Source organism: Musca domestica, unplaced genomic scaffold (assembly GCF_030504385.1).
Source record: "Musca domestica strain aabys unplaced genomic scaffold, Musca_domestica.polishedcontigs.V.1.1 33, whole genome shotgun sequence".
NCBI classification, from domain to species: domain Eukaryota; kingdom Metazoa; phylum Arthropoda; class Insecta; order Diptera; family Muscidae; genus Musca; species Musca domestica.
The window spans coordinates 5050925-5075511 of NW_026712312.1; the positions used below are offsets into that span (position 1 = coordinate 5050925).

Below are 24587 nucleotides of genomic sequence, written 5' to 3' on the forward strand. Positions count from 1 at the left end.
ATATATGGGAGCTATAGCTATATCTGAACCGATCTTCACCAAATTTAACATACTAGCTTCTAGACTCAATTCGTTCATAAGCGCGACATTTCATCCCATTTGGACAAATATTAGACGTTTGGTGCACAATAAAATGTCAATCGGACGAAGTTATATATGGGAGCTATATCCAAATCTGAACCGATCTCGATAAAATTTAGCAAATGTATTTTTGAGCTGTATTTGATATATTTCCCCAAATATTGTTGTTACAGAGTGCATATTACGGCTGCGGAGGACAAAAATAACAAATCGGATGAACAATATATATGGAAGCTATAGCTATATCTGAACCGATTTCGATCAAATTTGGCATATGTATTTTAAGGCCTAATTTGGTTGTATGTGCAAAATTCCATACTATTCGGGCTGATATTACACGTTTGGTGCACAATAAAAGGCAAATCGGACGAAGATATATATGGTAGCTATGTCTAAATTTTGACCGATTATCTCCAATTTAAATAGGGTTCGTCCTTGGGCCAAACAAATGATCTGTGAAAACTTTCATCCGGATAGGGCAATAAATGCGAACTGTACTTTGTTTACAAAAATACATGGACAGGCTCACGGACGGACGGACATGCATAAATCGACTCGACCCACCTCCTTCGGCAACACAAGTCAAGATAAATTTAAATTATCAAACATAGGCTGTCGGCAAAACTGACTGATATATTCGCACTTGCTTAGAACCAAAAGTCGGCTATGTAAAACAGATGTCCAAAAGAACTAGTTTCTTGAATTTATTTTATTTAAAGCACCTGTTGCATGTCACTTTAAATAATTCCGTCAGAAAGCGACATCAGGGTTGTATTTTTATAGTATTTACGAAAAAGTACTATTCTTATTAATATTATGAAGAATAATATTTTGGAAGATCTAATTCCAAATGAGGGAAACCATTCAAACAGCTTTGTTTGTTGACAAAAAATTGTGTGAAGGGACAACGCCATCTATGAAGGATATTCATATTGCAAAAAAAAAATGTTGTCCTTCAATAATTTACATGCATTGAATTTTAATAATTAAATCAATATTGCAGTCTGAATATCTCATGTACATTTCCTCTATCCCTTATCTACCTTACACCGCAATTATATTAACTCTAGAAGTCTAAGAAAAGTGAAATTATTATAAACAATATTTAAGTACAAATGTAAATAAGGGAGATTTAATTATTAGTAAATGTAAATATGCAAAACATAGTTGTGTGATTAAAAAGTAGAATAATTATACTACACAAAATATTAACATTTTTTAAATATCTTTAATATTATGAAAAATGAAAATGGAAGTTTCGTTTACGCTACTGAGATCAAGGTGTTTTCTACATTGTCCTTTTTTGTATTAGCTCATAAAATTATAATGAAACTCGATATATAAATATATTTTTGAAGTGTTTTTGATGCCATAGCTGCATATATAAAATAAAAAAAAATTAAAAAATATATAAAATAAAAAAGGGATTACCCCAGGTGTGTAAACGTGGCATACCTTATGATTGAAGTCTATAGTACGTTTACAGTTTATATAATTAATTATAAATTGATGGTGGATTTAATTTGCCAATTACATTGCATATACTTCAAATAAATCCTCATAAAGGAGGTTAACCTGGCAGAAAGCTCTAATCGAAATATACTATAATAGATAAATGTCAATTTTACAAGATTAATATTTCCAGTGTTTTAAAATTATTTTTGAGTTAACCAAACAACATTGGAAATTAAGCGAATATATTTAAATATCGTCAAAAAACAATGTAAATCAAAAAGACTCTTAATAACGTAGTGAAATTTTGCACTGGCAGTCCAAAGAAGTCCAGCGGAACTGAATGACCTGAAAACACTAAAAATATCATGTGACTGCTTTTTTTCTACCATTTTGGATCAACAAAAATCAATGAGAAAATTTTACACTCTAAAATATATATTTAATAGAATATATTTACACATTAAATTAATCATACAACTATTAGAGAAATTCCCTATAATGCACTTAAATTTTGTTTATAGTGGTTTCACCAAAAAAAAAAAAAAAACATAAATATTACATTACAACAAAAAAACAATGCCAAAACACCTCTATATATAACTCTATACTCTATAGCTTTAAATGTGACTTCATTTCTATCGCTATATCTTCAACAAAATAACAATAACAACAAAAAACATTAAAAAAACACCCTACACCACCACAACAACAACAGTGTACTATGTTTCGGATTCAGGTCAAATATGTTAAATGTTTAAAATATAAATTTATAAATTAGATATTGTTATATAAACATTTATAAAAAAAAATATTTAATCAAATTTAAAAAAAAAATCCAAGTTTATAAGAACAAGGATTATTTGAAGTAAAAAAAAAGTAAATAAATATTACTTTTAAGAGAAAATTAAATATTTAGATACTTACCCATTAAGTTTGTTATTAAAACCTATTGCAAATCGACACCATATTTTTCTCTCTATTGTTCCATAAAAATTAATATACAATTTTAAGTGGGAAAAAACTGAGAGTTTTGGTGTCCAAATATTTAAAAAAAAAATATTACTTCACAATTAAATTTTGAAAAGTTAAAATTGAAAAAATAGAATATCCATTGCAAAATAATCAAAAAATGTATTTAGAGAAAAAAATTAAGAACTAAAGTTACTTTTTGCTGAAAACCTTGTGTGACTCAAGTTGAAGAGAACTCTATAGCAAATAGTTTAGGATAATTGTAAAGAATACTGAGTTGTAAATTTAATTGTAAATGTGTTGCAAAATGGTGCAATTGTTTGTAAGGGAAATGCGGAGAAGCTAGCAAGACCTGTGAGTTGGAGGAGAAACCTCTATCAGGGATTAAATACAGATTGGAAAAAGAAAAAAATATTCGATCATCATTACCCTTATAACAATTGCCCCCGTGTTCTATGTATTAGTCAATAGATTTTAAAGATTTGTTTTTAATTTTTTGCTAATTTGTGAAAAAATTTTTGTTTTTTCAAAATTTAAATTTATATTTTTAGCGAATGCAGCTTTTTTTACTTGAAATAGAGCATGTGTAAATACATAATTTATTGTAGAAAATTTTCAAATTTTGCAAGTAATTATTGAGAGAATTTTATCAACCTATTTTTTTTAATTTAGGAAACTTTAGGAAGATAATTCTGTCAGATATTTCGATATTACCATAACTACCCAAGCACTACGAAGACACATTCTGTCTGTATTAAAACTACATTATGCCATATACGTTAAAGGGTCTTTGAGGTTTGATGTCTATTATTTTTGTCCTCAAATATCATGATATTTTAGCGTGATAACCTTTTTCCTTCTTTGTCTTAATACCTTACCGTTGATCGTTGTTATCCACTTTTATATAAAGGGTCGGACTGTTGAGAAAATCATCCTTTAATCATTAAATCGACATTGTAATTGTGATTCAGCATTTGAATTTGAATAAAATATATCTTCAAATTAATTTCCTCGATTCGGCAAAGTTTTTTTTTTTCAACTTTTAATGTTTACCTGCTGAACATATTCCCAATCAAGGCAACTTCCTTTGAATTAGGATTGGGTTGTCTTTTGCTTTTTTCTTTTTCGTGGGGCTGCTGCCCACTAGATTTGTGGCAATCTAGCTCGATCGAACGAAATAGTTCCGTCGACTCTGGTCGTTTGAAATGAGACTCTGCGTATGAGTGATATGAATATATGAAATTTATGACATCACTCATACGTAAAACTCGAAATTTTGTACTTATTGCTACAACACATTTTTTCTTGATGTTGTCTTTTTTGGAAAAGCCCAGCAAGAGAAAGCGAAAAGTGTAAGAATTTTTATATTCTTAACTGGACTCTTCTAGAGTTTTATAAAATATTGTATTTTTACTTTGTTCTCTATTTTCGTACGGAAGAGAAGAACCGTTCTTCCGAATCTTATAGGAAAAGTTAAAAGAGAACTGACTTGACTCCTTTTTGGCTGGTGATCCGTACAAAGATTTCAAAGAAATATTATCAGCGGCTTTATCAGCTATCTCTCTCTCTCGAGAGAGAGAGTTTGTATATTCGACCAAGGCCGGAAAGAGAGTCACGCTTTTATATTCTTCCAATTTCGTTGCTCTATGATTACATTGTTTTGTCATTGGTTTTGATTGTGAGATCTGTCGAAGTCTCTATGTCTGTCTACCTGTTTACACCCTCCACTATTATAAACCAAACATATAAAGGCTTCGCCCAAAAACTTTTTTATAGCCTCAGCCATATGGCTAGATCATTTGATATGGTTAAAATGCTCCTCACCGAAATAACGGTTTTAGATCCTGGGTGTCTTTGGACAAAATTCGTTTCCGGACATTTGGAGTCCATCTAGCGATTTCTGTACGTCCGTCTGCCAGGTTGGCTGATGCGCACGATAACTGGTACATCGTAATATTTTTGTCAAACTTAGATCGAGATCGGAGATGAGCAATATCGATCCACTCCTTCTGGTACCTCCCACACAAAATGTCAATCTTTTGCAAGAAAATAATTTACTACACAGAAAGAGAAGTGATGATCCGATTTTGCTACAATTTTGCGAATTCTAATATTTGCATCTGTGCTAGGCCAGGTACGAAAATGGACAATATCGGCCCACTCCATCAAGTACCTTCCACACAAATGGTCAACATTTTGAATAATTATAACTTTTATAAAATATGATGTAAGTGTCCGATTGTCTTCAAATTATCGGTTCACTCCTTCTGGTACCTCCCCCACTAAGGGTCAAAATTTTGAATATCCATGAAGCTCATAATACGCGGAATAAAGATCTGATTCTTATTTAAACTGTGTCATACCTGTTCCTTAATTGATAGAAAACTGATTTTCAAGAATTTTACCATGGCTTCGATTTGGTTCTTTTTTTTTCTAAATTTTACGTTGTTTTGGGTAGTCGACATTCGGCCAGGGATGCAGACTTTCTCCTCTGGTTATGTCCAACACCATCTAAGCGACTGAAGATTTTTTTTTTTAATTTGATGCCGTTTTAGGTTATTGGGGATCGGCCGGAGCTTGAGACTTTCTCCTCTCAGGACGTCCATACGTACGTCCGATGCTGGTCTAACCCAGGTCTTGGATCCGAAATTTCGGGTCAAATATCCGGATATCCGGGTTGGTCCCCAAAAATACTTTCCCGGAACCAGGGTATAAATACCTACCTGAGGAAAAAATCGAGAGTTTTTACTAAACTAGAGTTAAGCAATTTATTTAGAAGTATTAGGCAGGATGCGTGTTGTTTTAAATCGTTTTTGTTGTGTTGGATGATATTTGAAAATATCCAGTTTCATAGCACACCGTAAGTCAGAAATCCACCACTTCGACCAGCCGCATGTGGTTATTATAAACTCCGTCGTACATATGAATGTTATTAAATTCTCAATTCTCTGAAACATTATGGCAAACTAGGTTAGAATTCTAGGATTAGACCTTTTAAATACAAAAATGTAAAAAAATATGATTATATTTGCAATGTATATAAATATTCCAAATGCAATTTTTTTAACCTCACATTTGACCTGATGCAGCACCATTCACAGAAAAAGGCTTTTATTTCAACCACAGTTACACAAAATTTTTCTTAGAAATTATTTTTAAAAAATATATTTCACAATATTTCTTTTCATACTATCAAGCATTATCTATTGTAATTGTTCTATGCATGTTAAAAATGTCACGTTAATGTTTGTTGTTGCCATATATTTGTTAAAGTATCTGTAACCAAAAGCACATACAAATTTATTAATTATTATTGTCAAAGTTATCAATTTTTCAAAACAATAGTTTTGTTCTGGTAATAAAATTAATATATTTAATAAAATAATGGTAATAATAATAATAATAATAATAATAATAATAATAATAATAATAATAATAATAATAATAATAATAATAATAATAATAATAATAATAATAATAATAATAATAATAATAATAATAATAATAATAATAATAATAATAATAATAATAATAATAATAATAATAATAATAACGATAAATACGATTTTTTAAGAATTAATTTAATTGTTTTAATAAAAACTTTATTTTTTAACGTAAACATAAAAATTTTTAATTAAAAATTATTGATTAACAAAAAATATTAATTTTTATTTTTTTTAATTAATTTCAATTTTTTTAATAAAAAGTTGATTTTTTTAACTTAAAAACCGAAATTCCTTATTAAAAAACTATTAAATTACAAAAAAAAATATTGATATGTTTTAATAATGTTTTTAATTTATTAATAAAGATTATAAAAATTATGATTTTTAAAAAATTAATTAAATTTTTTTCACGAGATTTTTTTTAAGTTTTATTTAAAAAATAGAAAAAACATATTTTTTTAAATAAAACTTAAAAACAAAACAAAACATACTTAAAAACAAAAATTCTTAAATAAAAACTAAAAAAATATTAATTTTCTTGAAAAAATGATTTATTAAAAATTAATCAAAATATTTTAATAAAACAATTTTTTTTTTTCTAGACTTAAAAACAACTATTCTTAATTGAAAAATATTATCATTTTCTTGAAAAATTATTTTTTAAATATTAGTTTAAATTTTTTAATAAAAAGTTTATTATAAAAAAATAATTTTCTTGAAAAATATATTTTGTTGTTGCAAAATGGTCAGGCTTTATCCCTTTATTGTTGTTTTTATAAAAACAACGTTTGTCTATTAGTGGCGAACGATGGTAATGTTTACCAGGGGGTAAGGCAGGGAATATTTTTTTTTTTTTAATTAATTGATACATTTAAATAAAAAATTTATTTTTGAGTTAAAAACAAAAATTCTTAATTAAAAACTACTAAGTTATAAAATATACTAATATTCCTAAAAAAATCAATTTTTAAAAAATAATTTAAATTTTTTTAATTATTTTTATTAACTTAAAAGCAAAATTTATTAATTAAAGTTATAAAAATACAAATACTCGTGAAAAAATTCTTTTCAAAAATTCTGTATTAAAAACTATTAAATTGTAATATTAATTTTCTTAAATTTTTCTTTAAATGTTTTAATAAAACAAAAATTTTAAATAAAAAATATTAATTTTCTTGAAAAAAAAATTATTATTATTTTTAAATTAATATAAATAATAATAAAAAAATATTTTTTTAACTTAAAACCAAAAATTCTTAATTTAAAACTATTAAATTATAATTTTCTTGAGAAGAAATGTATTTAATATAAATCTTAATTTAAATGCTTTAATAAAAAAATATTTTTTTTACTTAAAAACTAAAATTCTTAATTAAAAACTATGGAATTATAAAAATATGATTATTTTAAAATTAATCTAAATTTGTTAACAAAATAAAATAATTTCTTTTATTAAAAAATTTAAATAATTTTAAAAAACATAATTTTTTTCAAGAAAATTAATATTTTTTTTAATAGTTCTATATTTGTTTTTAAGTTAAAAAAAATAATTTTTTTTTTTAATTAATAATTAATATAATTACAATTAATTTAATTAAGAATTTTTGTTTTTAAGTTTAAAAAAATAATTTTTTTTTATTAAAAAAAATTAAATTAATTTAACAAAATATATAATTATAATTTTATATAATGATGTTTTTAATATTTAATTTAAATTTTTTAATAAAAACAAATATTTTTTTTAACTTAAAACAAAAATTCTTAAAAAAAAAAGTAATTTAAATGTTTTAATAAAAATATTATTTCTTTTTAAACTTAAGAACCAAAAAAATTTTTTAATTAATGTTTAAACATAATTTTTTTCAAGAAAATTATTATTTTTAATAATTGAATAGTTTTTAATTTGAGAATTTGTTTTTAAGTTAAAAAGATTAATATTTTTTATAATTAATATTTATATAATTAAAAATATTATTTTTTTATGACAAAATTAAAATTAATTTTTAAAAAATATTTTTTTTCCAAAATAGAAAAATAATTTTCTTAAAAAAATTATGTTTTTTAAAATTGATTGATTCTTAATTAAAAACTATTAAATTATGAAAATATTAATTTTCCCGAAAAAAAATATAATTTTTTAAAATATTTATTGAAATGTTTTAATAAAGAATTTATTTTTTATCTTAAAAACCAAAACTAATTAAAAACTATTAAGTTACTTTATTTTTTAAATAATTATTTATATTTTTAAATAAATTTTTTATTTTTTTTTTTTACTTAAAAATCAAAAATGGTTAATAAAAAACTATTCAATTATAAAATTAATAATTTTCTTGAAATAATAATTTTCTTTTAAAAAATTATTTTAAATAATTTTTTTTAACATAAAAACAAAAATCCTAATTAAAACCTATTAATCTTAAATATCAGTTAATGGAAAATATTGAAAATTTTAATATCTAAAAATATTATAACAGAACAAAACTATTGTAATATTTATTTCATTTAAATAAAAATATTTCGTTTTATTTTTTTTTTTATTTTTCATTTCATTTTGAATTTTTTGTTTCTTCAGTCAATCATTTTATTTGTTTGTTTTGCATATAAATAAATGCTTACTTCAAGTCATTTTAACTCATAAATGGGCTTTCAATTGTTGACTCTGTGTCACCCATACATACAATACGAAACAATACTCATACATACATATGTGTACTTGTACATGTCATGTCAATTTGAAAATGAACAAAAAATATTATTAACAAACAAAAAAAAAAAAAAACAATGATCAGTAAAAAACCACTTGTCCAATACTACCCCCCTCCTCACCCCATATAAATATTTAACCCAACACCCACACACACCTATACACATACACACACCCATCTACATCTAAATCTATGGAAAGGAAAATCATACAAACAATTCATTTAATTCTATTCAGAAAAAAAATAACAACAACTACAAATTAATAAATAAAAAATTCTACTGAAAAAAAAAAAAAAAAACTAAACATCAAAACACCAACAACAAAACACCTTTAAATGTATAATAACTTTATTATATTCTTCTATAATACTATTATTAAGGTCCATGAAGCTGATGCCTGTTTAGTGCTGGCAAATAAATATTGTCAGGATCCAGATGCTGAAGATGCTGCCAATATAATGCGCGTCATTTCTATCAAAAATTATAGTGATGATATAAGAGTTATTATACAATTAATGCAATATCACAATAAGGTAATAAATATTGGTTTTTAAATTCAACATTCCAACTAATATTTGCTAGACTAACCACAAAAAATAAGAAAAAAAAAAAGAAAACCGAAAAAAGAAACGTAATTCTAAGCTAAAAATTCAAACCTAATCAACTAACACACGCACTCTCTTAAAAAACGTATGCATGTATACCGGAAGTGGATATTGAGTGGGTCCTCCATATGCGTTCGAAATATGTGACCCGTATTACATTCTGTCTAAAATGTTGTTCTAACTCGTATGCTATGTATGTGTTGTTGTCTCACCACCTTCCCCCTTTTAACCCCCCAAAAACACTACCCCCTAACACTGTCCGTTTGATCCGTTGTTCATAAACCCTTAATGGTCCCCGGGATCATTTACACCCCCTCCCCCTCAACCCCTCAGCACATTGAGACTTTGTGTGTGTTTATTTGTGACCCCCCCCCCACCACCTCCATTTACCACCAAGAAAAACCCTCCCTCCCAACCCCTTTATAAAGTTATTTTGCAAAACGCGATCTCGAATCGAAACGAAACTCAATACCACATATCCATCTAAATACTCGTTGTTACAATGCGCCATTGATCCTTCCAGTAGAAAAGTGACAACTTCTCCGGAACGTTGTCGAGTTGTTCCGTAACCGGCTTTTGATGTTGTTAATGTTCAATTCGTAAATTTCGTAACGAAATGCTAAAACAATTCTGTTCGATTTTATTATTTTATTTGTAATTTTGTGACATCCATTTGTAGGCCTATTTACTTAATATTCCCTCGTGGGATTGGAAACAGGGTGATGACGTCATCTGTCTGGCGGAGCTGAAGCTGGGTTTTATCGCACAAAGTTGTTTGGCGCCCGGATTCTCAACCATGATGGCCAATCTGTTTGCCATGCGTTCCTTTAAAACGGTAAGTTTCAAGAGCTATCCACATCCATTTCATAGTTAACTGAACAACATCTGAATCACATCTACCTCTGCTTTCCGCCCTCTGGCGGTACAGAGCAAGGTGGGCAACTAACAACAAGACTACAGCCAGAACTTATCTAAGTAAATACCACACCCACACACACACATTATCACAAACATGAGCAGAAAGAATCGAAAGAATCATGGCAACGACTTTGCTGCTGCAGTTCTCCTTAGCCACATCTATCTATCTCTCTTTTTTAAGCTAGCCAAGAAAAAACCGAACAATTTTCTTTTTTCATTCAACAATTTACCAAATAAAACCTCCAATATATCTATAAAAAACCATCTACTGATTTAATTGATTCGCTACAGTCGCCAGACATGCAGTCTTGGACAAATGATTATCTACGTGGCACAGGCATGGAAATGTACACAGAAACCTTGAGTCCGACATTTATCGGGATACCCTTTGCTCAGGCCACTGAGTAAGTTAACACAAAAAAATGCACAGGCATTTGTTTTTTTGTCAGATACAAATAAATTAAAAAAATAATTATGAAATACGCCTATGTTTTTAAAAATAAGATGTTATAAGAATCGTATTAAAACTACTACACCTACTCGTATGTCTATGGAACATTTTATACATACACACACACACCTATCTCCCAACCCCTGTCTCTGAAACTACACTTTGTTTGAGCGTCATTCTTCTTTTGTTTGATTTGGATTTAAGTTGGAATCGTTTGTCTAAAAATGCAATTTAGTTTTAATTATTTTTTATATAATTTTTTATTTGAAAATATTTGAGCTTATATTTGATTTGAGTTTGTATAAAAAACGTATTTTTAATTCCTATTTGACCAAATGTGCCATGTTTCTGAGTAAAAAAGTAAAAACTAATAAAAAGTGAGAAAATGACTCAAAATAAACAAAGAAAAAAGTAAGACAAGCTTCTAGAAGCTTTTTCAAATATAAGATTGTGTAGGAGTGCTTTTTATAGTACATTATTTAGCCCTATAAGACTTTATCCTTTAAATGTTCATCTATCTATGGGAGACCTACAAAAGCTCTGCCGTACTAAGAACCTAATAAAAATTTACTCAATATATGCAACAACTCCAAAAACTCTGCTCTTGACAGGAGGTACGTTTAAAAGCTCAAGAATACATTTAAAAAGCTCTGCTTAATATAGGAGACATTTAAAAGCTATGCTGTACATTGGAGAGCTTTTCTGTTAAAAGACAACATTTAAGATTATATGGATATAGGAAGGCCTCTTTTATTTATATACAGAATTTTAAAGGTTTTCGATGTATGAGTTTTTCGTTAGTTAAGATTACATTCAAAACCTCTGTCTAATATAGGAGGCATTTAAAAGCTATGCTGTACATTGGAGACTTTTTAAAGCTCTTCTGTTAACAGACGACATTCAAAGTTATAAGGTTATAGAAAAGCTGTATTTTATAATATACAGGCTTTTAAGGGCCTATTAATTGCTAAATAATAATAATAATAATAATAATAATAATAATAATAATAATAATAATAATAATAATAATAATAATAATAATAATAATAATAATAATAATAATAATAATAATAATAATAATAATAATAATAATAATAATAATTATAAAAATAATAATTATAATAATAATAATTATAATTATAAAAATAAGAATAATTACATTAATAACAATAAAAGACATTCGACCAAAAGCACCCAAAAGTTCTTAAAAGTTTTTTCATTGGTAATGATATCAAAAAGCTCAAAAATACAATTAAAAGCTCTGTTGAATATAGGGGGCAATTTAACTACCATGCTTTAAATTTGAAACTTTTAAAAGCTCTTCAATTAATAGAAGACATTTCATACATATAGGAAAGCTTTTTAGTAAAATTCCTATGAGCATTTAGGATACCTCTATCTATTGCATAGCTATAAAATATTTCCTTTAGTTAGCAGAGCTTCAAAGGCACATATATTAATATAAGAATTTCACTCGAAAGCTTTTTTATAACTATAAATCTTTTTCCAAAGGACCTGATAACTAGAATACCATCGAAAGCTCTTTATTGATGGAATACTTTCTAATCATACTTTGCTGCTCTCAAAATGGGAAATATAAGTAAGAAGCCTTTACGAGCTTATTGCTAAATATATGTCCTTCACAAGCTGTGCTGTAAAGAAGTTACCTACAAAAAAAAATAGAAAATATTCATAATTATAAAAAAAAAAATTGGGTAAAATGTTTTCTATTAATATATGAGCGTTTAAAATTATTCAATCTGCAGCATAGCTTTAAAATGTCTCCTATAGTTAGTAGAGCTTTTAAATGTTCATCTATAAACATAAGCCATTCACTCAAAAGCTATTGCCTAAGTCTAAAACATTCATTCAAAAGCTTTTCGATCACCAGCAGCCCATAAAAAGCTCTATCACTGATGGAATACTCTCTAATTATAAATTGCTGCTCACAAAATGGGAAATATAAATAGGAAGCTTTCAAAAGCTTATTGTAAGTTGTATATGCCCTACAAAAACTTATTATTAACCTTCAACAGTTCATTCCTAAATATATGTCCTTCAAAAGCTGTTCTTAAAAGAAATTACCATAAAAAGCTTATTTATATATTCTCTATGTATAAAGTAATTCCTAGTGCTCTTATATGAATTGATGAATTTTTATTGTTCTTCTATAAGCAAACAACCTTCAAAAGCTTTTTATATAACAAATATATTCGAAAAGTCTGACTTTTATGAAACAGACTTTTAAAAGCTCTTCGGTAAAAATATATAAATCCACGTTGTTCTATTTTTAATACAATACATTCAAAAGCTCTTTTATTCAAATATTATATTTGAAAGGACTTTAATAGAATAGAATATAATAGAATAGAAAAGAATAGAAGAACTTTAAAATAACTTTTATAAATAGAAGATATTCAAAAGCTCTTCTATAAATAGAAAGCCTTTAATGCGTATTTCTGTTGCTAGAAGATCTTCTGTTGATAGACGACTTCTGAAAGCTCTTCGGTAACAATATAAATTTTTATATTCATTTTATAGATGGACTTTAAAAGCTCTTTTATATGTGGCCTATTTTCCTAAAGTTATTCCAAAACAGAGTACATTTAAAAACACTTCTATACAAAGATCATATTCGAAAGGACTTCTATAGATATATGTAATTTCTATTACTGGAGGAAAACGTGCTTAAGATAGCAAAGGCTTCATCTAGAAGAACTTAAAATAAGAAGGTTTAAAAAGGTACTTCCATTAGAAGACTTTTAAAAAAAGACCTACCTTTAACAGCTCTTCTATAGTTGAACTATTTTTAAAAGTTATTTTTTGTATGGAATGTCATTTAAAAACACTTTAATATATAAAAGGACTTTCAAAGCTTTTTCTATAGATGCAATACCTTCAAAAGTTCTTCGATTGATTGAATTTTTTTTAAAGTTTTCCATTCGTCAGATTTTTGACTAAATCTTTAAAAGCTCTTCAGTAGATGGTATTCCGTTTAAGAACACTTTGATAGATGAAAGCACTTTTAAAGATGTTCTATAGATGTAACTTCTATTGAATGGAACTCCTTTTAAAATGTTTTATGAATAGAAAATTTTAAAAAGTTTTTCTATAGATGGCATACTCTTAGAAGCTTTTCTTTGGAGAAATGCTATTTGAAAACCTTTTACATAGGGTAAGTGTGCCTAAGTTCGGCATGTCCCAGTAGTCGGCACTTTTTATTTTTAAGCCCAAATAAATGAAACTATTATAACTAAATGTATTTTGTTTACTTCAAATATATTGTCAGCTATCTTTGTGCACAATTTTGCTAAGAAAAGATGAATTATTCTAATAAAAATTAAATTTTTGTCTGTGAAGGTCCTCAACAATTCATATTCTTAAGAAAAGTACAATAAAGACGTCGAATTAGTTTAACTAAACAAAATGAATCAATTAATTATTATTATTAATTATTCTTACAAAAAAATTGGTATGCCGACTGTTGGAAAATGTCATACCGACAATTGACAAGTGGTGCCGACTACTGGCAAAAAAGCATTGTTTTAATAAAACTACAAATTTAAGAAATTTAATAAAAAATTATTAAAACTTTATTTATTATTGCAAAAATTATACAAAATTTCGAATCTGAATAAATTAAATTTGTAATAATTGAGATGTTCCACTCAGAATGGTGAGCGATTAAAAACGCGAAAATCCTAAAAGTGCCGACTACTGGTACACTTACCCTACATAATGTGTTTTAAAGTTTTTTTTGTAAATATAATACTTTTAAAAGCTCTCCTAAGAACACCACTTACGGTTTTCCGATAGATAGGCTGTCCTTTACAATTTAAAGCTTAAAATGACTTAAAAGCTCTCCTAAAGATGGAATACCATTTAAAAAGCTTTTATGGACATAAAACTTGTTAAAGCTCTCCGAGAGACATGTGACACTTAAAAAAGTTTTACTATAAAGTTTTACTATAGAGGGAATAGCTGTTTAAACCCCTTCTGTAGAGAAGATCTATCAAAGCTATGCGACATAAAAGAAAGTCGTACAGGTTATTCTAAAGACTGAAGACCTTTTAAAGCTCATCTTTAGGGAGAGGTTTTTCGAAAGCTCTTCCCTAGTCTTTTGAAAGCTCTTCTTTTATAAATCCATTTCAGAGAAGGCCTTTAAAAGCTCTACTGTAGAGGAAAAAAATAATATGGAAACCTCAATCGTTTTTTCTTACCCATTTTTTAGCTTATTTAGGATATTTTAAAACTCGTAAACCGATTCGAATCACTCTCAAAGTCATGCAGACGATACAAGGTTTTTAACTTGTCGAATGCCATCTAAAGTTAATTTATATATAGCTATTCTTAAGATAGAAAAGTCAGATTTAGAGTGGAGTTCAATTTAACTGTATATTCTATTTCTCATCCAAAATGCAAAAATTCTGTAAACTACGTTTCTGTAGGCATATTCCAATCGGGCCAGGTTTTCCATTGTTTAAATGTTTGTTTCTCAGAAGGCTATGAAATTGTTTACTTTACAGTGCATTAGTCATCTTTATCCATAAAACTTACAGCATTAGTGCTTTTCAGGATTACTTTTCATATTTTGTTTTAAATTCATTTTAAAAAGCGCCAGTTTTCTCTAAAACGCTTTAAAAAAATATAAAACACATTATAAATTTTTTTGAATTCATAAAATTTATCATTCAGTAATTTGCTAGGTATTTCAATTTAAAATATAGCCTGATATTCATAAATATACATTTCCGGACGAGACCTCAAAAACATGGCATTAAAATTTCATTTTTATTTTGAAATATTTTTTTTTCTTGTACAAACTTTTTATCTCCCCCCAAACGGAAATTGTGTTTTGTACATTCTTTAATTAAAAAAAAAAAAAAAATAAAACACAACCAAACCAAAAAAATCAACAACATCAAACTAAAATTAATTGTATTATTGTCAAATAATTATTATCAAAAACAAATTATATATTTTTAAAAAACAACCAATCATTGCTGTCTATTTCAAATATATACATATAAATATTATTTATGTTTCTTCATAAATGTGTTGAAAAAAAAAACAAGAAAATTGATTGCCTTCGATGTTGTGAAACAGCTTTTTATTATATAATTGTACTGCTCCATATAAAAAAAAAAAAAACAAAACTATAATAAATTAAGTACCAACAAAACAAAAAAAAAATGAAATATAAATAAGAAAACGTTCTCTTCATGTATTTAGTTCTCTTATTGTTATTGTTCTTATATTTATTATTGTTATTATGATTATTACTGTTATTGTCATTATTATTGTTATTACGATTATTGTTATTGAGAGGATTTCATTTGATTTATTGTTTTGTAAACATTGTGTTCTACTTTTTTTATCATCTACTCTCTAGTCTACTAATACTACCGAAACCAACAACTACAACTATGACACCTTTCATAATTTACTACATACATACTTATTATCTACATGTTCTACATTAATGTATACATATATATATTTTTTTTTTAATGAAATGCTTGTTTTTCTTTTCGAGGGTGTTGTGATAAATTTGGGGAAATATTTGTCATTATTTTTATATATTTTTTTATATTTTCTATTATGAAAATATTTTATTTTATTTGTGAATTAAAAAAACTTTTTTTATTCAACTTTGGAAAAATCCTCTGAATTTATCACAAACCTCTTTGACTAAATAATGTTTATGTGCCTAAATGTTGGATGCTATAGTAATGAAAATATTAACGTTAAAGGATCATTTTTCTTTCAGACAATTATAATTTTAGAATAATATTTTTCTGGTTAGAATATGGTTCTGGAACTGCAAAAATGTAAAAAAAACTTTACGACGATGACGGGTTTTCCCTTATTAATATCAAAAAAAAGACGTTTCGATTTTTCTCCTTTAACTCGACTATTCAGTTTGTTTCACTCAATTATTTCTAAATGGATTTCGACATAAAATAAATCTTAATCCTCAGAATTTGCCTTACTTCTTAATACCTATTTTTTACAAAAAAGAATTTCCAATTTTGGCCTCCATGTCAAGGTCTCGAAGTCGATTAATACCGATTTTGATTTTTCAGCCATTAAAATATAAAGTTTTCAATAAATGATTGCTCTGTTCCAGAACTGCAAGAATGTAAGCGATTTTCCCTTCATGATATTGAACAAATTGTGAGAGAACTTGTAAAGAAAATAAAATCAAAAATTGGTGCATACTTTTTGGCTCATATGAATTATTAGACAATTTTATTACCCAAGCTTAAGATTTGCATAGAATATCCGTAATCGGATGGCGAAAGTTTGTGGAATAGAAAAGGGAGAATAAAGTGAAGGAAGAAAGTGGTTCGGCCTTCGCTTTCTTTCCTTCTCTCTCTCTCTCTCTCCCTGATACTAATACCTGATCCGATTTTTTTTTTTCGAAGATAAACGGTGAGAGCTTTTCGTTGTCTATATCTTCATTTATCTATGATAGTACTACAGAGCAAAGGACGCCAGAATTGGAAATAAGTTTTAACCCGGTCTAGAAAACTTTAAAAAACTCTCCATATGGAACTCTTAAAAATAAAACATGTTTCATTGCATACTTTTTGGCTAATTTAAAAAAAAAAAGAAAGGTGAGAGTCAGAGCTCCAAAATACTCTCGGTTGTTCCCCTTCTCCTTTCCAATACCAATCCAATAAGGGTGACTATGCCTAGCTCGTTTTAGAGAGGGAGTAAAAATCGCATTAAATAAAAAAAGAAGTAAAAATCCATAAGTTCGGCCGGTTCGGACTTTGAATACCCTTCACCACTTGCAACGAAGTTGGCAATTCTCAAAAACAAAATCTGTTAAAAATTCTGTTAACATCTTAAAAATACCAAATGTAGCTGTTATATATCTACTATATTATACCAAAACGTGGACCTGCACACACAATTTTCTGTCATAGGCTGTAGCATCCATTACCAACTTCAAATACCAAATTTGAAGCAATTCTGGTGAATTATGTCGCTAAAATCATCAAAATACCAAATATCGGGAGGTACCGTTATATGGGGGCTAAACGATGACGTGGACCTGCAGAACAATTTTCTGTCATAGGCTGCAGTATCCATTACGAACTTCAAATACCGAATTTGAAACAATTTCGGTTAATAATGTCGCTAAAATCATCAAAATACCGAATATCGGGAGGTACCGCTATATGGGGGCTATACCAAAACGTGGACCTACATGGGCCATTTTAAATACCAAAAGTCTATCTTCAAAAGTCCTGAAGATATTATATACATTTGAGTAAAATTTTATCAACCTACTTCTTTTCGTTCGGAAGCTAGAGTGATTTCCTCAGACGGATAGACGGACGGACTTCGCTAAATCGACATAGAATTTTATGCTGATCAAGAATATATACAAAGACATAGAAGTATAATTTGTGGGATCTAAAATGTATATTTCGAGGTGTTACAAACGGAATGACAAACTTAATATACCGTCGATTTATGCATGACCGACCGTCCGTCTGTCCATGTATTTTTGTGAACAAAGTACAGTTCGCATTTATTACCCGATCCAGATGAAATTTTCCACAAATCATTTGTTTGGCCCAAGGACGAACCCTAATGAAATTGGAGATAATCGGTAAACATTTCGATATAGCTCCCATATATATCTTCGTCCGATTTGCCTTTTATTGTGCACCAAACGTATAAAATCAGCCCGAATAGTATGGAATTTTGCACATACAATCAAATTAAGCCTGAAAATAAGTATGCCAAATTTGATCGAAATCGGTTCAGATATAGCTATAGCTCCCATATATATAGTTTATCCGATTTGTTATTTTTGTCCTCCGCAGCTGTAATATGCACTCTGTAACAACAATATTTTGGGGAAATATAGAAATGCCTTTGCTAAATTCGATCGGTTCGGATTTCGATATAGCTCCCATATATATCAAATGAGCAATACAAGTAATTTAAAAGATACAAATGCTTCGGCATATCTGTTAAATTAGCAAAGTGGTGTAGGGTATCTATCATACTAAATTTCAAATTATTTCCCCTTATTTCATTACTATAACATCCAACAACTGAAGGCACACCTTAGATTTTCTCTCTCATGTTCAAATCATCGAAACAATTTTTTTTTTCATCAAAAAGACTAAAAAAAAATCAATTTCATATTTTTTTATAAAAAAAATAACTATTTAAGAACATACAAAGCAACACACCTAGGGTTAGTGCTATAGTTAATTTAAGGCTGCAGCAAAAACAAAAAGAAAAAAATACAAAAATAGAAACAAAAAGATAACAAGAAATTAATTAAGCTCAAAGCTTTTCAATATGCCAATTTGTTTTTGTTAAGTTATTATTGCAAGTGTACAGAATTTTCGTTGCCAAAACAACCGACCAAGCAACCATCTATCTATCCTTTCTATCGACCCAAAACAAAACGAAAAAAAATGCGAATCCAAACCAAAAAACTGTGTGATAGTAGTCTGGTTAAGCATGGTTTCCAAGCCACCAAACAATCCATAACCATAACCATACAACCACAGAGGATGATCATGATGATGTGCTGCACACATTTTGAAATTCCACTCTAACCCCAAAACTCTCTCAGAAAGCAAAACCAAAAGGTTGTGTGTTTTTTAATTTGAAGAGAATCAGCAACGTAACCAAAGGCGACTAATGTTTGACAACACTCTCTCTCTCTCTCTATAGCTTCATATTTCTTAACTTGTTTTTTTCTCTCGCTATATTGTGTGCTCCTGTGACCTGGCCCATGTAAGATGTATTGACCTGATGTCACACAATCTCATTATTATCATCATTCGAAAATAAAAATTTATAAAATTCATGGAACCCCAAAATTCAAAATTCATTTTGTCCCATTCGAAAGAAAGTTTTTTTTTTTTTTCTCAAAAATCCAATCAAACCACCCAATCCAACCACCAAACAACCAATCAAACTACCACCTTGAAAACCTAAAAACAAAATTCATAATCATACAAAACTTTGTTGTGTATTTAACTTTCAGTCTCCAGATACTCAGGCCTGGCAAAATGATTATCTTCAAGGTACAGGGTGTGAGATGTATACCGAAACCCTATCACCTTCATTTACCGGCATGACATTCCCACAAGCCAGCGAGTAAGACCCTAGAGATGATTTGTTCATACCATATTATTTCTCTCTTTTTCTCTACTATATAAACGTATTACTTACCTACTTACTTACCTACTTACCAACAAAAAACAAAAAAAGAAAACCTTACTTACCTTAACCTATATATGAGCATATAATCATACAAATCACATGCATACATACATACCAACATACTTCCAAAACCACACATACAACATATCCATCCCTGCAAAAAAAAAAAATGGAAAAGGAAAAAAAATCATTAAATCAAAATGGCATTTCATAGTTTAAAAACCAAAAAAAAAAAAAAAAACACAAAAAAAATATTTTTTACACAGTGTCTTGTTTTAAATTAAAGGAGAAATATTGAAAAAGTTTTAGAACCTAATTTGATGACTTGCAATAAAATCACTAAGGACTTAATGAGGGATTCACAGATGCCAATATTAAAAAGAAATGGAGGTAGAAAGCTATCCTGTTGTTTATATAAATTATAGGAACTCTGAAAAGAACGGTTTAATAAATTATAAATTTGGGTTTGGGCTTGACCACCAAAATTGGGACTGAAAAATCCTCGAAACACATATGAAACCTTAAAATACTTTAAATTAGAAGGTACCTCTACACAGGTGCTTCAGCAATAATGGACCAATATTTTAGTATCTTCATAAAGGAAATATTGGATGGATATTGTGTCTAAAACGTTACAAATCGAGAATTAAGTGGTCCCATTATATGATAGCTATATCTAAACATGAACCAATAAGGACCATTTTCAATACGAATAATTCATGCGTTATAATTCACATTGTTGTCGTACCAAATTTTATAGCTTGATCGAAATTATTCAACTCAAATGGTGCTGCACCTGAAATTTTTTTGCAATGGGTTAAGATTCACTTGGGCGCCATTTTGATAATTTTTTGTAAAAAAAGAGTATCAGGCGGTTTTGTACAAAATGTTGACCCTTTATGTAGGAGATACCGAAGGAGTGAATCAAAATTGTCCACTTCGCATCTGACCAAATTCTCATATAAAAATTGGACTATATTGAGATGTCATTTATATGAGATGTCATAAATTGCCGGGGATGTACCAGAAGAAGTAGACTGGTATCAGGCGGTTTTGTCGTCAAATTTATATTCTCAGCATATGCCAGTTCGGGAATAGGCTGATATATTCCATCTTCACAGCAGATCTTGTGTTAATAAACATATTCAGATTTGTGAAATTTCCAGAGAATCGGATGCTTATTCTGAATTTTAGGAGAGCTATAATTATTCAAAATTCAGAAGGATGGGGCCCACATATTCCAGCTTCACATCAGATCTTGTGTTAATAAAAATATTGGACTGTATCGAGTTTGAAAACAATTCGATGCTTATTTCGGATTTTATGAGCGTTGTGATTATTCACAATTTTGACCCCTTTGTGGGAGAGGTACCAGAAGGTACCTATTTTACATATTTTAACTTCACACCTAATATTTGGGCTGTGTGAAATTTGAAGAGAATCAGATGCTTATTTCGCATTTTATGAAAATTTTATTCAACATTTTGATCTCTTTATGGGGGAGGTACCAGATAAATGCTATATTCATAGACTAATAAATCCTTTATATATATAAAAGCTTGTTTTGATAGAAATATTGATTGGAAATTAGAGGACAATCGGACTCTTTTTTTCGCATTTTATGACAGTTATAATTTTTCATTTTTCAATTGGGACGGAGGTACCAGAAATGTTGAAACGATATATTCCATATTCACACCAGATCTTACCTAACGTACACAAAAATATTGGACTGTGCCGAGTTTGAAAAGGGTGTATTAGATCGAGTTCGGAGATGGGAAATATAGGTCCACTCCTCCCTCCGCCACAAAATTTAGACATTTTCAAAAAATATTTTACTGCTCAGAAAGAGAAAGGATGATCAGATTTTGACTTAACTTTGCAAATCTTATATTTGCGTCAGTACTAGGTCAGGTGCGAAAATGGATAACATCAGTCCACTCCATCAAGTAACTCCCCCACAAAGGGTTAACATTTTAAATAATTATAACACTTATAAAATTTTATCGAAGAGTCCGATTGTCTTCGAATTACACTTCTACCACTTCTTCTGGTACCTCCACCACAAAGGATCAAAGGTTTGAATACCCAAAACTTTTATAAAATCCAACTAACCATTCGGTTCACTTCATATTTCACACATCACAATATTTTTATAAAGCCAAGGTGTGAAGATGGAATATATCGGTCTCCCCCTCCTGGTACCTCCTCCACAAAGGGTGAAAATTTTGAATACCCCTGAAGCTCATTAAACTCGAAATTAACATCCGATTCCATTCAGACTTGGTACATCTCAATATTTTCATCAACACAATACCTGTTATAAAGATGGTTGAGATCGGACCATTTCTTCTGGTACCTCCTACTCATAGGGTTTAAGATTTTGAAAAACAAAAAGCTCAAAGAAAGCAAAATAAGCATCCAACTCTCTTTCGCGATATTTATATTATATCCGATACGAAATGGACAATATTGGCACATTCCATCGAAACCTCTGCATGAAGGGTCAAAATATATTTAAATAATCGAACATTGGCTGAGGGTATACATCTGTCGACAAATCCGACTGATACTTTTTAACTTGTTTTTTAATACAATAAGGGATATCTTCAAACAATGACACTGTGTGAATAATGTCTTCAACATATTTCAAATCATTTAATAAAACATCTACGTACATTCATACATACATATTGGTGTAAATAGTTGTCACACTGCAAACTCATTTTTCATATTTTATTACGAACCGAGAAAAAAAAACAACAATTGTCGTAATAAAACATTTCAAACATCATTTACATGAGCATCGAACACCCACAACAACAATAAAAAAACATCTAAAATTTTTTAAAACAAAGAATAAATCGAATTGTTTTCTTTAAAACTTTAGTTCTTTAGCAAGTTACAAACGAAATAAAACTGGAATGCCAATTAATTTTTTTTAACTAAACTCTTCAAATATTTAACACCGATAATAACTTCTTCTTATCTTTTTTTTTTAATTTTTTATAAAAAACAAACTTCGTAACGTTTTCTTAGTGATTTGAAATAAAAACCAAAAAAACTGCAACCAACTTAACACCTTTGAAGTTGTTCCACCCAACCAAAAACAACCCACCCACCTGCAAAGCATGTTGTCTCTTTTTTCATCGAATGATCCTCTAGAACATGTATTTCCAACAACAGCAACAAGTAGTAATATTTAATAACAACAACACTCCATCCACACAACACCACTTCTCCTACTCCATTTTGTATGACTTGTGTGTTCCCTCTCTCTCTCTCTCTTCACATTTTTCTCTGTGTTTTGGGTTACTTTGTCTTGTCAAAGGATATGTACTGTAATGTCAAACTAGTCAACTTTTGTATGTAGCATTTCTAGATTGTCTAATTACGAAAAAAGCTTGATTTTTTTATTTACTTTTTTGTTGGCTTTTTTATTATTATTTTTTATTTATTTATTTTCTTTTTTGGAATAAAATGCACTGTAATGCGTATTTGTAGTTATTGCATGTTTTCTTTTGTACCTCATTGTAAATATATATATACATATGTACATAATATTTATAATACACTTGGATACTACCCCTCTTTTTTATATAAAATATTTATCAAAAGAGAATTATATAAATCTTATGATAGTATATTTAAGAGCTTAAATCTAATTTTTATTTTATTCTCCAAATGCATTTTATTAACGAGAATTATTTCTTTGTCTGTCTGTTTTTTGTGTGTGTCCTTGCGATGTTTTCAAACTCTAGATTGTGTTTCTCGAAGCTGAAACTGCTGCTGCTGGCCATTGAAATCAAAGGCAATGAGGATGGTGCCGATAGTAAAATCTCCATTAATCCCAGAAATGCGAAAATCCAGGCCAATACCCAAGGATTTTTCATAGCACAAAGTGCTGATGAAGTCAAAAGGTACGGTATTTTAAAAATATAATAATTTTCGAAAATAATTGGTGCCTTACTTTTTGAAGTAAGTCCCCTATAACCATGGTAAAATTAAGAAGGTAAAGTCAATTCAAATAAGCATACCCATCTCTGCATTTTCTGTAATTTACCTTGTCACATTTCACTACATAAAGCTGGGTTCCCATCTCTGATTTGTATATGTACAATAGATTTATAATACAAATTTTGAGATAGAGATGTTGTCAAATGAATAATTTTTGAAAAAAATGTAAACATATGATTGCCTGACTTAACCTCCTTGATTCTACCATGCCTATAACGTTAACGAATAATTTTTGGGATTTTTTGGAGACCACATTTTTCAATAAAAATCCATTTAAATTCTGTTTAAATGATAAAAATACCGAATATTGCCCCTTATATTGGGGTCTATACGAAGACGTGTACCTGCATAGGCAACTTTTGTCATTACAATATTCAAATACGAAACTTGAAAAAAAAAATCCGTTAAATAATGTAGCTAATGTTATCGAAATACTGCATATAGAGAGGATATATAGATGTATGGGGCTATATGAAGACCTGGACCGGCATAGACACTTTTCTGTCACAGGTACCTATTAGGGACTTCAAATACGAAATTTGATATAATTCCGGTAAATAATGTACCTAAAATCGTAAAAATATCGAATATTACGAGATACCGATATATGTGGCCTATGCGAAGATTGGACCTCCATAGACAATTTTCTGTCACAGGCTATAGTACCCATTAGGAATTTCAAATACGAAATTTGAAACAATTCCGGCGAATAATGTCCTTAAAATTATT

At 28.6% G+C, this 24587-nt stretch overlaps 1 protein-coding gene across 34 annotated transcripts in view; it reads left to right on the forward strand.

Moving 5' to 3' along the window:
• LOC101896394 (calcium-activated potassium channel slowpoke) overlaps positions 1-24587 on the forward strand; it is a 200434-nt gene that overhangs the window by 120217 nt on the left and 55630 nt on the right. For 22 of the 34 annotated variants that reach the window (XM_020036250.2, XM_059125402.1, XM_020036246.2 and 19 more), the window contains exons 10-13: positions 9041-9193; positions 9945-10100; positions 19663-19775; positions 23603-23761. In XM_020036250.2, the coding sequence (XP_019891809.1) occupies positions 9041-9193; positions 9945-10100; positions 19663-19775; positions 23603-23761 (581 nt within the window). Of the gene's footprint in view, positions 1-9040; positions 9194-9944; positions 10101-10474; positions 10588-19662; positions 19776-23602; positions 23762-24587 lie in introns of all 34 variants that reach the window. The other 12 variants (XM_059125405.1, XM_059125406.1, XM_011293618.3 and 9 more) reach the window with 1 other exon arrangement.